This window comes from Guyanagaster necrorhizus (assembly GCF_019112545.1).
Source record: "Guyanagaster necrorhizus MCA 3950 unplaced genomic scaffold BT62scaffold_1, whole genome shotgun sequence".
NCBI lineage: Eukaryota > Fungi > Basidiomycota > Agaricomycetes > Agaricales > Physalacriaceae > Guyanagaster > Guyanagaster necrorhizus.
Window position 1 is genome coordinate 1,917,071 of NW_025064880.1, and position 16,135 is coordinate 1,933,205.

Genomic DNA, 16,135 nt, shown 5'->3' on the forward strand with positions numbered 1-16,135 from the left:
GTAACTGCCGAAGCATTCAATCGGAACTGTGAAAACAGCGAAATGAAAGTTCACAGCTAAATTTTCGCCGTCCACATGTATGCAGGCAGGGACATCAAGGCTCAGAGTCAGCTGCGTGCCACCCATCGATATGGCAGCAATGAGAACCGTTGATCCCGATTGCGGGGAAGTATTTGACGGGCTAGGATTACTTAGCGTGTTTCTTTGCCTCATGTCCTAGAAGATCGGAACTCCATTCTTCTCGGTTTACATGAATACATTTCATCGCCGCAACACATAGTTGGGTTATTCGATACCAGAATAACGTGGTATCACGCAGTGCCATCCTGCTTCGATTTTTTTCGTTTCTTCTTCTTCGATCCTTCTTGCTCGTCCCGTGCTCGTTTATTGGCCATTGAGGTGGGATTGTTCGTCTGAACCGAGGGTGTCATTTCGAGTGGTTGAACGGGAGCTTGATATCCTTCCGGAATGACGAGTCTGGGCTCTGATAGCACTGCTCGATGCGTTTTCCGAGTTTCTGTATGTTTTCGGTTAGTACGGAAGCATGCAAGGCAAAAAGAGGTGGGAGACCCACGGGCACGCAAGACCAGGGATTTGGGCGATTTGGTCATACTACTGTGAGCTACGTCTTGCGGCACGCCTAGTAGTGTTATCCTGTCGAGGGCATGGACGAATCAGGATCCAGCGCCTAGGATGATATGAGTGAATCACATACAGATTGCCTACATCCCCTGGTGCTCGCAAGTCGGCCCTGGAAATCGCACCGCTACTGACGATAATGCCTTTGCCTTTGCACACGCGCGCCAGCTCCCTTGCTGCGCCCCACCAGTTGCGTTTAGCTGATGCTCCATTCTCTGCTGCGCTCGCGTCGACAAGTGTGGAATCGTTTTCGCCTCCGAGAGCGCCAACGTAGGTTATCTCGAAGACCGCGCCATTCTTGATAGCTGTTCGGATGAGAGTGTGTTTGAGGTGGAAGGGTAGGCGGGGCAGGGTGAGCGGAAGGGAGATGATGTGAGCTGTGAGGGGCGAGGGGAGGCTGTGGGTGAGGCAAGCGAGAGCTAGGGTAGCTTGGTTTGTTGGAATGAGACTGAGGAGGTCGTATGTGTTGAACAGGGTCGTTTGGGCGTTGATCTAGTTAAGGTGAGGCGCACTGACTTGAGTGGGTAAATAACTGGGACTCACTAGGCCAAATCCTTTCTCACTGTCCCCGTCGAGTATTATAGAAAGCCTCTTCAGATATACGATGCCTTTCCTTGATGTTAGCTGCCTAAGAAGGGGATCTAATATGTTGACATGCATCTTGGGGTCGACTTTTTTTGCGACGGTTTGGGTGAAGGCGATCACGTTGTATCCCACTTTCTGCAGCGGTCAGACATATTGCTTGTTGAAAAAGAGGTTCAAGCATACAATGAATGAGCATATCGATTCTCGATTCAATAACGGACATCTGGGCGGCAGTATAGCGAATTTCAGTAGAAGGAGCCTGCTTTCCTTTTCCCTTTTTGTTGCCATTTTCTCCGAAAGATATCGGAATATTGAGGTCGTACATGGTGTGACAAGCAGAAACGATGAAGGCTTACGGTGCACAGGCGAGCATATCGTGATCCGAGATAGGGCGGACCGACGCGTCATATATGAGGTCATTCCAAGTTTGGACGAATCTATTGCACTTGCTCTACTCCCCCATTGCTCTCACCCACCTCATGCCCAACTATCTGCTCCAATGCTGAAATTGCCTGGACGAGGCATCGTATTATCTTCAATGCTGAGGACTCATATCATCGTGGAACCGGCCGATAACATAGCATGCGAACCAAACCCTTTGTAGAGCTATTGCCGCATAAAAGGAGAGTAACTATCTGCGTCCATCCTGTCGACTCACCAGCATTGTCTGGCCATGGCTGGTGATCCTCTAGCCTATACTCGAGTCTCGGTTATCCGAAGCGCACCAAAATAGAATGAAACCTATGCTACGAAAAGCATATCGAGGCAACGATAAGATGAAAGATCAAACAGCGAAGGTCGTCTCGTATGTATCAAGTGCCTGTGCTTCATCAGCAGCGTCTCTAAGATTAAGCATCAGGTCTTCGCTCGTCTTCCACTTGGTCCCCGGGCCAGCGCTACAGGAAGCCAACAACAGATGTTATCGAGGAAAATCGGGCCTCTGGGGATAGAGAACAGTAAGTATATGCGGTTGGATCTGACGAAAAAGTACTAACTGCAGACTTTAGTCACAGAAATAACTAGGTGCTTCAAGGGTGCTGGTGAAGCTTGAAGTGTGAAGGCTGTTCAACCTGCGCGAGAAACACATTTGAACGCTGCCGCCCATGAGATCTAACAATCTAACATCGTTGGATTGCTGTTGGACCAGAACCACACACCGACACAGATATACAGAAGCCTCATCCTGCAGAGAGGTAATGGGGCGGCCAAGAATCAGCTGACAACACGCAGGCGCCGAAGAAAGATCTAAAGAAGAAGCCATCAGGATCATATGCACCAAATTCTGTGACAGAGGAAGCTGATGTCGATTATCAGTCGATACAAGCGAAGTCGGAAGACCCTTAGACGTCGAGTTGAACCTCGCAAGTCGCTATGAGAGCCAGAAAGCTCTTGAAGGTTAGTATCGACAATAATAAGGAAAATTTACCCGCATTGAAGGTCGAACAGAGATGTTTCGACGGGGTCCTTCTCATTATATGCTGTTCACGCCCTGGCCGTACGCGCACAGGAGTCCGCGCCAATACCCAAACGTCCGAAGGGTCTTCTATGGCGACCATGTTTCTGTTCCTAAGACCGCTTCATCCCAGCCGCAGCGGCGATTGCCAAATCTTCTTTGACGTTTTGGCGTACAATTCTCATACGTCTTCCATACGTATTTCGAAAACACGTCTACTTGAGGAGCTAGTAGAAACTTAATCACTCAAGTTCCCCGTTGGACAAGCGGCAGGAAAAGAGCATGCAAAAGAGGTTACGTGGTCTGATAACGCGACAGCAGGATTCAGGTACTTAATTATGATCTTTGATTCCGCCACTACCCCGTAACTCCACGTGCCGAGGCCAGAGCCAAACAACTACTTTCACCCCGTTACGATTTTCTGATCATTCAACCACCCGGCCTTTCAGTGACTTAAAAGTGCTCGTCGATGGATTAGCGTCAAAGCCGGAAAGGAGAATATCCATGTCGGCAAGCAAACGCATTTCCACCCCGAGCCGTATCCCCCGGAATTCCCTCAATACTCCTCGGCCACCGCCGTCAGATTCCCCAGGACATACGTCCACTTTCAAGTCGCTGTCATTTCGGTCTTTACTGCCATTTGGACCGAATAAGTCCACTACACATATTAGTCCTACTGTTACACCCAAGTCGAGCACAGGTTCTAATGGTACTGGCTGGCACGGAGGATTCGGGAGAGGAAAGGGTAATGTCAGTGGGGTCAAAGAAGGAGGACAGGAGAGGAAGATGAGCTTTGGGAGGGTCATGGTCATTGACATTGGTCATACCAACAAAGAGAAGGAGTCAGTCGGTGAATTGACTTCTTTTACTTCTTACTCCTTGTACTGACTTAATATCAGCAGTCGAACCGTCTGCTCCGACATCACCCCTTCCCGACTTGTCTACGATAATAGAGGCAGACACGTCTGGCATCAGTATAAGTAAACATCTGCCACCTGTTTCTGTCCCAGATACCCCCCAAGATGAATCCAAGCTCCCCGACTTGGAGTTTTCGATACCCGACGACGAGCTCGACTTGTCCACCTCGCACATAGGTGCGCAGGTACGCGAGGCCATGGCCTCTGGAGCTGGCTGGGGAAAGACCAAAATAACCAGCTTGGATGACGTGAAAGTCGAAGACAGCTTCGATCTTGATAAAGAGGTTGCTAAGTTAATAGAGGGGGACGAGAAGCAGGGTCAGGATGAAGAGAGCTTCAACTTGGACCAAGAAGTCGCTAAACTCCTGGATGCGAAGCGACCTTCAGATTCCGTTAATGGTCTGGACACGAGCAAAACGGTCATTTCTCCGTCACCTGATCGTACCGCAGAATCGTTGTTGCCACTTGCGCGACGTCCCCAGTCATCACTACCACGACTTAGACCCATGACATCGCCTGTCATGGTACAGAGCATTTTTAACAGGGAAAGCAGGGAGATTTCAACAGCCAGAGAGAACTCTCCCGCACGAACATCGATATCCACCAGTTCATCAAGGCACATACCTTCCTTTGAACACCATGAATTTCCTAGTCATCCCTCGCATATACACCATTCAATGAAGCTTCCACCCTCACCATTGTCGTCAACCAGCACACCGCCCCCCTTGAAGCCCAAGGCGACGGCGCGTCCGCCAAGTGCACACACGCGTTTAAGGCCGAGCGTTGACATCCCTCGGACGTCCATCGACACGCCGTCTGTGAGATCGCGAAAGCGGAGCGTGAGCACCACCGGTACGGAGCCTAGACGAGAAAGGCCAGGGAGTAGTATGTCCTCCTCCCCTTCTCATCCATGGCTAGGTCCGCGTACGGAGAAAGCCTTCAAAGCTGCTGGGTTACTCGATTTTGACAAAGACCCGGGATTGAAACGCTACACCTCCTTGAGGGGGGACAGCCATCCGGGCAGCAGTAGGCGGGGAAGTGAGACTACTACATACAGTCGCGCGAGCGATACCTTGGACAGTCCGTATCATGCACATGGGCGCGATACCCCTCGGAGCGTTAGTACCGCACCGACATCCATAAGCGACGTCGAGTCCGAGCGGATGCGAGAGAAACACGAGATGGAGACAAGCGCGTTGCTTGGTGCACTGAGCGACTCGCAGCGGCTAGTGAAGGTGTTAAGGGAGGAAAACGCTGAACTGAGGGAGCGGCTCGCGGACCGAGACGCCGAACGGAATGAGCTGATTGCCGAACGGCGGGAGTTTGAGGAGCGGCTGAGTGAGCGATTAGACCTAGCAGACCGTGTGGGCGAGTTGGAGGAGGAGAACGCTGCTTTGCGGAGTTTCGTAGATGGCCTTAGAAGAGAGGTGGCGGCGTGGGAGAGGAAGGCGGCATTTACCAAGGTCAGCTTCGATGCTGACGGCGATGTCAGTTCGATATCACGAGCGGGGAACAGTAGACTCGATCCGGATGACTGTGTACATTTCGATCCGGATATCGGCGTGCGCCTAGACCCCGACGTTGAGGAGGAAGAGGACCTGACTGCGAGGATCAGAAAGCGGGTTAGCACCGCGTCGAGTCTATTCCCCATTTTGCCGTCGAACATGTCGATGCTGATGGCCGAGGATGGAGCAGATGTTGGGTCATCATCCTTGTTGAACCACCAATCTTATCAGCACTCACGGAAGGATTCGCAGGGTGACCAGTCGATGATCACCTTGTCTTCAGGTCCTGGAAGTCCACGCAGTCTGTTCCTGAAGCCGGAGGATGAGGACCATTTGGTTGACATGGACAATATCAGCTTTGGGCCAGATGCAGCGGCTTTGCCCAGACATTAAGATTATCTATTTATTCGCCTTTCTTTGTAGGATATTTGGGGCACATTAATTTACTGGATACCCTATTTCATCGTTACTTGTTGCACTTGCTTCATTCACTGTATATTAGCATAACTAACATCGCTGCGCAATAAATGTATTCTTGTAACACTGACGACGCTTCTTCATTCATTTTCAATGTTAAGGGCATCGTAAAGCAGCTGCTCATCGCACTAAATCTGAGGGCGAGGGCTGTACTCTTTGAGTGGTAAATCAAGCGACATTCTTGGTACACCGCTCTCATCAAGATGCTATTTGAACTGTATACACGTACATAAGAAACTTTACAGGATTTACACACCTCAACATTCCATAAACCAGATCCTCTCTTCCAACGCTTTTATTTTCTCAGACATATAGTGTTTGATCGTACAAACATCATTTCCATCGGTTTAGAATCGGTCTACATTGACCCAACTGTCCCGCCTGTGCTTTCGCGCATGCTGAGCATCATTACAGGGAAAATTTCATCGCACTCACTTCCCCGTCTTTCCGATAGTCAACTTGACTGTCTTGACCTCAAATCTGTGGAAATCCAGCTTGATCGACCCTCCACCCCTCGAGCCAGTCTCCGAAACCGTGAGCTCCTTCGCGTTAAAGTCATCTTCCAGTAGATTGGTAAGGAGGGCTTTCTTGACGTGGATGCCGCTACCAACGCGCAGCGTCGCCCGGGCATGCCCGCCAAAGGCCTCGTACAGACGTAGAACCACCGTCGTAACGTCCTTGGTGTTGTCTTCTCCACGTTTGACAGTCTCAAGGAACACATTGGGTGCTTCATGGACGGCAAAAGGAGTGCTCGATACCAACTCGTTCGCGATGTCGCCATGGCGGACTACGTAGATCATAAGACAGATGAGGCGGCAGGCTGGTAATAGACTCACGATACAACGGTGAATTGAACAAATACGCGGCCATGGGTACGTCAGACTCCAAGAAGGATCCGACGTGCGGCATGACAGCCCAGGAGAATTTGTGTTCACCTTTCAGTCACTAGGTATCAGCATCAACAGGAAAGAAACCATTGAGCGACAAACCTTGATCCTGTTCTGCATCAGGGGCCGTCGCACTGCGCAGGAGCGAAATACGGAGAACATTGCCCAAGCAAGAGAAACCGTATTTGGATTCAGAAAGGATACCAACTCCGTATCCGTATTCACTCAAGTCAGCGTACTTGTGGCCACATACTTCAAACTAGTGCGAGCTAAGAACGCGAACAAGCGCTGATACGCAGGTACCAACTCACCTTGGCGATGTCCCAGGTCGTGTTCTTGTGGGTGGGCCGCTGTACGTGGCCGAACTGCATCTCATAAGTGGCGAAGTCACTGTGAAGATTGAGAGGCAGCTCGACTATAAATTTGTCAATCGCTGCGCTCTGCCATTCTGGGCATGCACCCACATTTCAAGAACTCGTGTCTTTGGCGCCAGTCAACCACGGCGTCGAAGACGAACATCGAGCGGGAGTTGAGTTTAGTCGTAGCTGTATGTTAAGGTAAATAAAAGTAATACTACTCACGGAACGAGGAACTATACCAGGAACTGCATCAAGAGAGATCTACAACAAGAGACTTGAGTGAAAGGCTGACGAGCGTCAGATCAGGCGTACTCACCGTCACAGATATTCTGCTCTGACCATACTTTAATTCTGCTCTGACAGACGCACGCAGAGGACCATGGGCAACCACAGACATGTGAGAGAACTGCAATGGGTGCGGCATTTCCAAGTGATGGATTTCAACATCTGTTTTCGAGATGAACATTAGGATCTTAGCAACACAAGAACGTCTCTTACCCCAAGCATCCCAATAATTAGGACGATCCTCGAAAATGATCAAACCGCCAGTAGTTCCTTCCATGAGAAGCTCACGGCTGCAATCAGAGTTAGCAAACAATATAACAACATAAACAGTAATCGTACCCTTGCTGGACGTCGAGAAGGCTGGTGATCCTCCCACTGGAAATAGTTAATTGTACGCTGGCATTGCGCAATACAAAGTGATCGGATCCGTTTGTATAAACTGCGCATCTGGGTAGGATCAAATTATATACCTCAGGGACATGAACTTACCAGCCACAGGAAGAGGCACCTCGGTCAGGGAAGGGCCACCCAAGTCATTGATGAGTCCAACGTTAGTCGAGGCAGGCCCGCACCCCATCATAACATACCCATCTTTGCCATCCTTAGAAGTTTGAACCAGCTTATCTCTCATGCTACCCGACACCGGGATCTTAACGATCTCCTGTCGAGGGAAGAACGTGGTGTTGACTGCGAAGATTTTGGAAAGGTTCGCAGTCTTGGAGCTAAACTCCGGAGATGTGACCGAGACGGAATTAGGGAAGAGGACTTTGAATGCATCTTCCAACAAGACCTTACCACTCTTGAAAACTTCGGCGTAGTATTCTTCCGCTTCGTCATAGGCCATTCCACTGTTACAAGATTTTAATTCATAACAAAGGAAGGAAATGATGTGACCCACATTGCGGATCCTGGGAGAACTTTAGGAGTTGAGGTAAATTCGACGACCATCAGTAGTGTATAGGATTAAACCTACTATCGTGGACTGGCAGAGAACCAGATTAGGGTTTCTTCTGGATAATGACGAAAGTATAAACATACACTGGTTGAGCAAGACCTTCTCCCAATTGTCGTTGATTTGCGTTCTGGGATACTTATAATCTGGGGACTTGAACAAGGATGCCAGCGTAGCCAATTGCTAAGTACAAAACATGTGAGCTCTTTCCGCTGGTAGTGAGCATCATCGCATACCTCGATGTCGCGCATGAGGATCTCAGAATGACGGTTTCCCTTCTTAATTGATCCTTAATCAACTATCAGACATAAAGCATGGGGCAATGTTCCAAGGTTCTCACCATGTGAAGTATATGTGCCGCGATGGAACTTACACAAAAGTCAGTAAGTACTATGGTAACGGAAGACGACTGTCACCTCTAGATAAAGTTCACCGTGCCTTCGAATTCATCAACGCAATACTCCGCTTAGTGAAGGGAGTTAAACTCACCAATTCGGCAACTTGGACCCTTGGCTCGTTGTTGACAACAGCATGTCAAAGAACTCGTCAACAGAGTGGCCCATGCTGACCGATTGCAGCTCTCTGTGGTTGTTAGTAACTGCCCGGATGCGACGAAGCTGACTCCAAACATGAGAGACACCGGAGAAATATTATGAGACAGAGGTTACATTTTCCAACATCTTCGGTAAAGGACCTCCGCCTCCATCTCCGTTTCCAAACACGAGAAGAGCAGCAGTCGATGATTCCAAATTCTAAGGAAAGAGCATGTGAATACAGCGTTATGCTAAATTGCGTTTACCGCTGACCTTGTGGTTCTCAATGCCTTTTTTGACATCTCCAACAGTTGCCTGCGCGGTGTAGGTATCAACTGTACATGATTAGCTTGTACACACAGTAAATATGTCTGTCAACGAACCTGGTGTCATATGGCACAAAACCTGGGTGCCATCGATTCCCACCCAATTAAACGTACTGTGAGGAAAGTTGTTGCTTTATCGGCCGATTAGAAAGGAATACGCCTTAAACGGATATGGAAACCAACATGTTGTTCCTATCATGACTATGTATCAGTATATATAGACTTGAGCTTTGACGATAGCGTACCAGCTCAGCTTCTGTGTGAAGAAGTACTTCATCCCAGCACCTCGGATGAGTTGAGGAAGAGATCCAGTGAGACCAAAGGAATCGGGCAGCCAGGCTGTATCGCAGCGTTTGCCGAATTTTGACTCGAAATAACGCTGGCCGAAAAGAAATTGTCTGATCAAGGCTTCACCGGAAGGCATGTTCGAATCATTCTCGACCCAGGAGCCGCCGATAGGCTGGAACCTGCCATCCAGAACCTTCTCCTTGACTTTCTCGTACAAGGGCGGGTACAACTGGATATGATGTTAGAAGATATCGATGCAACAGAGAGATATCTCGCCTGTTCAAGCCATTTGAATTGCTGCGCCTGCGAACAGGAGAAGCGGTGCTCAGGGTAACGTTCCATGAGATCGACTTGGGTTGACCAAGACCGGGCAACTTTCTGTTGAGTAACATGATAGGGCCAGAGCCTTTTGAATAATACGAAATCAGTAAGGGTCCGAAGAAAAGGACTCGGACCAACCAAGCAGTATCTATATGACAGCTAGGAGACTATCAGTATCGTGAACGAGCAGGATTGGTTTACGACATACTGGCCTAAATCAAAGTTAGAAGGTGTGTACGTATTAAATAGGAGAGAAATTCATACCAATACCCCAGACTCTTGAATTTTTTTCGCCTTCATCATAGATACCAGCACCTTTGGCTTGCCACCCTACCCCGAAAACTTCTTCAGCAAGTTTACGAGCTTTCCCGATGGAAGAAACGTCTTCTTTATGGAAGACGTTTATAATCTCATTGGCAGCGACAAGAGCTTGGTTTTGTAACCTGCGGAGAAACTTGAGGATAAAGTTGAAACTAAAGGATGAAAAACATACGGCGTATTTCCCCAGAGATTGTCGATGATCTCACGCAGAGTCTGGAAGTCCCAAAGTAGATGCCAAGCTTCATGGTTGGGAACAACAAGATCTGCCGACGCGAGACCAAAGTACCTGTTCATCTATGGAACGCATTAAATGGTATCTCTGCACTATCAGCCAACTCACATCAGGAGGTTCTATAGTATCGCCGTTCCATGGAACGCCAAACATTCCATTGCAGGTAGACTCGATTACGATCTCATATTTACCCTTCTTGCGCGCGTCTGGGGGAATAATATGCTCAACTCTACGATCTCCCCCATATCCCCCAGTGATGCCTACGAGTCATGAGATTGTATCACCTTGGTAACAGAAAGATTCAGACCTTGCAGCGGCAACCCGTCTGTTGTGTATACCATGGCCTCGCATCCGGGATCAAATTCAACTGTTGGTGGACTTTAATTGGTGACTATAAGAGCCCAAGTCTGCAACGCACATTGCACAGTTTCGTATTGCTGCCAATATCCTGGTATAGTGAGCGAAACTTTCCACCAGTGGTTGGTCTACAACGTGTCAGCTTGCCTCTCCACAGCCTGAACTAACTCTCACCCCTCCGGAACAGAAAAATAAGATATAGTTCTAATCGTGTAACGCAACGGGACTTACATGAGGGCCCAAACGAATCTCCTTTACGAGCCGGTTTGAAGTCCTGCTTCATGGCTTCTTTGAATGTAGGCTTCGTGAGTCCGGGAGCACTCCACCTGACCAAAGATGCATTAACAAGCCTTACTTATTTGTCATCGATACATACACTTGAAGCTTTACATGCGAATCATTATCCACTCGATGAGTATAAAGCACCGAAGACAAGTTCATGTCAGAATAATGGCCGCCTTGGAAAGTTCCTAGCCTTCCCTGTGTGAGGCTCTTGACCCATTTAGCCCCAGCAGAGTAATTAAGCTGTGGATATCCCTCAGAGGGTTTCGTAGTATGATGGCAGCTCATCGTTGTTGGTTAAGAACGAGTGACGTTGCGACTATTCGATTCGGCTGCCGGGCCGAGAGATTGAAAGTCGCATAAATATAATAAAATCAAAGAGGATCATCAGCAGCATGGCGCAGTGGTAGCGTGCGGGGCCCATAACCCCGAGGTCACTTGATCGAAACAAGTTGCTGCTATACCACTCTATTCGAGCCGTTTTTTTCCCTTTTCTAAGGGAAATCTATTTGGCTTCACTCTCCAGAGTTCCCCAGGACCAGGACCCAGACCCGGGCAAATATTGGACGTGTGTATTGCGAATCCTCCAGGGTATGTACATGTAGTACTTAAAAATTCCGTATAACCAACTTCCATATTTTACCGGACATTCAACGGATCACATGAGGTCAACTTTGCCATCGATATCAGTGTCTGTTGCACCTGTACCGTTGTCACTGGACCCTGCACGACGGAGCGCCTAGAAGTGTTGACTAAGCGAAGGAGAGACCTCAGCTCTCAAGTCTCTCTCGTTGGTAGTCAGCGATGAGCGGACTGGTTTTGGATCATCTTCGCATAAAAGCCAGCTTCGTACTGTAAGACGCCTTCACAATGCCCAACGAAATGTGGTCCTTCATCGACATCCTTGCTTCCGCTTTCCTCGTCGCTCATCTCGCCTTTGCGCAGACTGTCACAACGGACCTTTACTCATCCCTGATCCCTTCCAAGGTTTTGGCCACCGCAAACAAGTTGAATAACCAGTTCCCTCAGTATACCGACTCGACCGCAGGAGTTTGGCAGTTGTTCAGTGCGGACACCTGGACCTCTGGATTCTTCCCCGCCACGCTGTATGCGCTGGAAACACGCCAGAGCCTGTGCGAGGCGACCTCTGCGAATGGGCTAAACGCGGCGGATTGGGCCGAACTGGGACGGCAGACAAGCGCTGGGTTGGCCCCCCTGACGACGAGCAATAGTGTTGGACACGATGTGGGGTTTTTGAGTTTCCCGTATGTGGAGGAACTAAGCATGTTGGTGTCCCTTATGTATCTCTACATACAGCTGAATTTTCCTAGCCATCCAGACAACACCACAGCGGCTGACATTGTGAATGGCTTTGCGACATATCTGGCTGGACGATTCAATCCTACTGTGGGGTGCACGAGAAGTTGGGATTCGTCTGATCCTACGGATTTCGTGGTGCGTGCCCTGATGGACTCAACGTGTTGGTATTCTGATAAAGTCGCTGCAGGTGATTATTGATAATATGATGAACCTCAATGTCCTCATGGTCTCTGCCCAATTAACCGGGAACTCGACGTTGAGAGACATCGCTACTTCGCACGCCAACACGACCATGAAAAACCATATACGAGACGATGGTATGGCTACTCCCTAATTTCATAATAAATCATATCCAACTTCATTAAATTCAGGTTCGACGTGGCACGTAGTAGAATATAACGCCACAACGGGTGCCGTTATAGACAAAATAACAAGCCAAGGATATGCTGACAATAGGTGGGAGTCTTTCTGTTTGCTCTTTCAACCTCGCTCCAGCTTGTTGCAGCACATGGAGTCGCGGACAAGCCTGGGCGGTATATGGATATGCAAATAGTAGGCGCCTGCTCTCTATCTAGTGATGACTTGTCCAAACTGATGCTTTCAGTGTACAATTGGACTGGGGACAGCAATTATCTGGTGACAGCCCGCCATGCAGCTACATATTTCCTCGACACTCTTCCTTCTAATGGAATCGTACCATGGTATCGTTCGCTCTCCGCTGTATTGAGAACCTGTCCCTGATAGATCATTACAGGGATTTTAACGCTCCAGTGGAGAATCGTCCAGCGGATTCTTCTGCAGCCACAATCGTGGCAACTGGTCTTCTGTTACTCTCCAAGGTTGAGACCGATCCCACGAACAGTACAAATTGGTCTACTGCTGCTATCAGTGTATGTTATTCCGGTACTCTATTGTAGTTCGCAAGATTGACTTCATATCGGTGCATAGATTTTGAACAATATCACGTCGCTAGCTTGGGATCCTTCCTGGGAAAGTTTACTGGCGAATGGGACGGTGAATAAGCCTGCGAACAACTACCTGACTGGGACCGTTTATGGTGAGTAGAATTAAGTGTTTAATCGCCTTTGCATTCTTATGTCATTCTCAGGAGATTACTATTACATCGTTGCCGGCAATGAGCTCATTTCGATGGGCCTCGCGAACTGCACGACACTCGCAACCACCAACACCAACACTACCAATACTAACACCACTTCCGTCTCCAACAGTGCCCGACGCAACAGCCATCCTTACTTCCCTTTCTCCTTATTTTGATACCCTTACTGCTACTTAAATCTACTGACTTATGCTACGTCTGGCTGGTACCGCCTTGTTCTGCAGTGAAATTATTGAAAAATTCGACCACAGGTTGATTCTCTCTGCCTGATTGCTGTGTGAAGGCACTGCTCTTCGCGAACTTCCAACCTGTGCACCGATATGTGTGTTCTCCAAGGTTCTGACATGGTATTACCTGATTGCTACATGGGTCCTTCGCGCTCATGTTCTTCCAATTTTGCCTGCGCTGTGCCGATACCTGCTCCCATTCTGAGAACCTCAATTTCCATCCACTGCGGTGATTTCTCCTGCTGGTGACACCTTCGGTGCCGGGTCAGCGAAAGTGTACAGTTCCAGGATGGATACTACCTACACTGATTTGAACGTGTCGTCGGTGTCGTTGCTGTGCACTGGAGATACCGTCTTTCACAGTGACAACCCACTTTCGAGATACGAATCCAATCACTGTTGATACACTTCTTTGGACCAGTTTTTGATACACTAACCACAATTTTCTGGATTTAGGTGGCCGCCCGCTCATCCTCGCTTTACGTAAGATGTCGAACGTCGGCATATATTGAGACGGCTATTTGACTCCGTCTCCTTTACGACGACGACGACGGCTACTAGACTACTACTTCGTATCTCTGTCGTTTGCAAGTTTAACTCAACCTGAGCGAGATAAAGAGTCAACCACGTCAAATTCCAACTTGCACTCAATGTAGTTCTCTTGTCGATACGAATCGACGGCTCGCTCTGATGTTGTAGCAACATGTCAAAGCCTGTCCGGCCCGATATAAACACGGCAGGGCTTGGGCGCCAACTTAGCACCAACGTCCATATCATAATTCTACCGGGGATTCATTCACATGAACTCAACTTTGCTGTCGATATTACCTGTTGCACCTGTACTCTTGTCATTGGATCTATTTCTTTGCCATTTCCTGTACACCTGGATGTCGTGAGCAGACGGAGCACTGACTAAGCGAATGAGAGACCGTCTCAACTCTCAGAGTCTTTGCAGTCAGCGATGGGCGGACTGGAATCGTACCATGGTATCGTTCGCTCTCCGCTGTGCTGAGAACTTGTCCCTGATCATTGCAGGAATTTCAACGCTCCAATGGAGAATCGTCCAGCGAATTCTTCTGCAGCCACAATCGTGGCAACTGGTCTTCTGTTACTCTCCAAGGTTGAGACCAATCCCGCGCACAAGAAAATATGGTCTACTGCTGCTATCGATGTATATCACTTTCATTTACTGTCCTTCATATGACTGAGTTCATTTCGGTCCGTAGATTTTGAACAGTATCATGTCGCCGCATGGGATCCTTCCTGAGAGAGTTTACTAGCAAACGGGATGGTGAATAAACCTGCGAATGACTACCTGACTGGGACAGTTTATGGTGGGTAGAAATTAAGTATTTTATCATTTTATCGTCTTTGTATTCTTACGTTATTCTCAGGGAATTACTATTACATCGTTGCCGGCAATGAGCTTATTTCGATGAGCCTCGCGAGCTGCACAACTTGATCAAACAGTCAACAGAATCTATCCCAGCTGTATGTAAAGTACAATGATGACAACTTTCGGTGGCATACAAACTATACAAGTCGAAGAAACAGTCTGATAAACTTCGTGAACCTCTTTTCGACATGCTAACTGCGATTTCTGGATTCTTCATCGGGATCTCACTTCGCATCACCCGCTGCATATCCTCACTCTAGCTAAAATTTCTGGCGTCGGCATGTATTAAGGCGGCTGTTTGTCTGCTTGCAATTTTTCGTCTCTCACTCGTTGCGTGCTTTACTCGACGTGAGCTTATCTTTCCCCCGTCAGCGGATTGATCAGAGTCATCCACGTCAAGTTTCAACTTGCGCTCTCTCTCTCCATTGGGTGCAGTCTCTCATCATTCGACTTGCTCCGATGTTTCAGCTCCGTGCAAAGGCTGTGAAACAGGCTCAATGAAGGCACGCTCCCCGTCAATGTTATCTTTACCCTCGTATCACAATTCAATCCCATATCTTAGTCTACGCCACCTAGTGGTGGCACCCAATACCGTTTCATTCAGCTAAAGATAAGCTACTCAAGCTCCTTCCGCCGGCATATAACTGGTTCTCCTTTCCCCATACAAATTACGTTCTCTCGATGCAATATAATCATATGCCGGGACATCACCTCATGACTCCACAGAAATATCTTGGATGTCAGGAGAACAAGCAGGCAGAAAACGTATAAAAGCTTGCTCAAATCTCAGGTTTCTGTTCAGCACCAGCTCAGATAAGAGCTGCAGCTGAATACCTATCGAACTCTCTCCATGAACACAGTCAGTCATCATGTCCTTCTGCCGCGTTCTTTTACACTCATCTTCTCTCAGATGACTGCTCTTCCCGTCAATGCCGCCTGTGGCTCTTCCAGTTGCGGCTGCACCACTACGTACATTACCATCTTATGGCTCGTTAACCACTAAAGATTTCTCTCAGTTGCAGTTGCAAGCCTAACGAATGCAAATGTTAAATCTTTATAGACCACTTCTTCGAATTCCATTTCATTCAACGGACCACAGTGGCGAGTCTGAGTCTGAGATATGTTACGAGATCCTTCCTCTCCATTTAATCCCCTTATGATGGATGATATATGTACATATGATGACTGATCCCTAGTAATCTAAATGATTTAGCGAAATCTACACAACTCAATATAGTCCTCCCTGTCCTTCTTGGTGTGCTCATATCATGTGCATCGTAGCATTTGTTCAAATTAATGCTATCATAGTGATCACACGTGGAGCGGAGGTCATTGATGTAGCTTCCATTTGGCCTA

At 48.3% G+C, this 16,135-nt stretch overlaps 5 protein-coding genes and 1 non-coding gene across 6 annotated transcripts; 4 read left to right on the forward strand and 2 right to left on the reverse strand.

The window, feature by feature from the left end:
* Nucleotides 1-311: 311 nt before the first annotated feature.
* Nucleotides 312-1,549, reverse strand: BT62DRAFT_999069 (PHP domain-like protein; the record flags this gene model as incomplete). Its single annotated transcript, XM_043190770.1, has 4 exons — nucleotides 312-654; nucleotides 716-1,131; nucleotides 1,183-1,355; nucleotides 1,408-1,549. 4 exons carry the CDS (start codon nucleotides 1,547-1,549, stop codon nucleotides 312-314), a joined length of 1,074 nt encoding a protein of 357 aa, XP_043046537.1.
* Nucleotides 1,550-3,181: 1,632 nt separating this feature from the next.
* Nucleotides 3,182-5,492, forward strand: BT62DRAFT_915373 (uncharacterized protein; the record flags this gene model as incomplete). The annotated part of the gene is made up of 2 exons (XM_043183933.1): nucleotides 3,182-3,527; nucleotides 3,577-5,492. 2 exons carry the CDS (start codon nucleotides 3,182-3,184, stop codon nucleotides 5,490-5,492), a joined length of 2,262 nt encoding a protein of 753 aa, XP_043046538.1.
* A 257-nt stretch (nucleotides 5,493-5,749) lies between these two features.
* On the reverse strand, nucleotides 5,750-11,015 carry BT62DRAFT_983882 (glycoside hydrolase family 38 protein). Its single transcript, XM_043189818.1, has 32 exons — nucleotides 10,814-11,015; nucleotides 10,668-10,763; nucleotides 10,499-10,566; nucleotides 10,388-10,447; nucleotides 10,189-10,340; nucleotides 10,021-10,142; nucleotides 9,788-9,970; nucleotides 9,666-9,686; nucleotides 9,483-9,612; nucleotides 9,164-9,435; nucleotides 9,102-9,110; nucleotides 8,976-9,049; nucleotides 8,866-8,927; nucleotides 8,728-8,811; nucleotides 8,549-8,676; nucleotides 8,476-8,497; nucleotides 8,400-8,427; nucleotides 8,296-8,348; nucleotides 8,146-8,242; nucleotides 8,081-8,089; nucleotides 8,006-8,024; nucleotides 7,597-7,955; nucleotides 7,447-7,546; nucleotides 7,321-7,397; nucleotides 7,139-7,269; nucleotides 7,062-7,083; nucleotides 6,928-7,008; nucleotides 6,775-6,878; nucleotides 6,566-6,722; nucleotides 6,413-6,511; nucleotides 6,012-6,363; nucleotides 5,750-5,957 (listed from the first exon to the last, which is right to left on the reverse strand). Exons 1-32 carry the CDS (start codon nucleotides 11,005-11,007, stop codon nucleotides 5,924-5,926), a joined length of 3,399 nt encoding a protein of 1,132 aa, XP_043046539.1. The 5' UTR covers nucleotides 11,008-11,015; the 3' UTR covers nucleotides 5,750-5,923.
* A 93-nt stretch (nucleotides 11,016-11,108) lies between these two features.
* BT62DRAFT_t2 lies at nucleotides 11,109-11,180 on the forward strand. The gene has a single exon. It is a non-coding gene; the product is annotated as a tRNA-Met (tRNA).
* A 2-nt stretch (nucleotides 11,181-11,182) lies between these two features.
* Nucleotides 11,183-13,422, forward strand: BT62DRAFT_925582 (glucuronyl hydrolase). The gene is made up of 10 exons (XM_043184851.1): nucleotides 11,183-12,005; nucleotides 12,051-12,174; nucleotides 12,227-12,356; nucleotides 12,411-12,495; nucleotides 12,545-12,591; nucleotides 12,644-12,740; nucleotides 12,794-12,929; nucleotides 12,988-13,096; nucleotides 13,148-13,257; nucleotides 13,284-13,422. The coding sequence occupies exons 1-10, from the start codon at nucleotides 11,590-11,592 to the stop codon at nucleotides 13,410-13,412; spliced, it is 1,383 nt and encodes a 460-aa protein (XP_043046540.1). The 5' UTR covers nucleotides 11,183-11,589; the 3' UTR covers nucleotides 13,413-13,422.
* An 851-nt stretch (nucleotides 13,423-14,273) lies between these two features.
* On the forward strand, nucleotides 14,274-14,707 carry BT62DRAFT_43704 (uncharacterized protein). Its single transcript, XM_043180881.1, has 3 exons — nucleotides 14,274-14,369; nucleotides 14,419-14,554; nucleotides 14,610-14,707. Exons 2-3 carry the CDS (start codon nucleotides 14,435-14,437, stop codon nucleotides 14,661-14,663), a joined length of 174 nt encoding a protein of 57 aa, XP_043046541.1. The 5' UTR covers nucleotides 14,274-14,369; nucleotides 14,419-14,434; the 3' UTR covers nucleotides 14,664-14,707.
* Nucleotides 14,708-16,135: the final 1,428 nt, after the last annotated feature.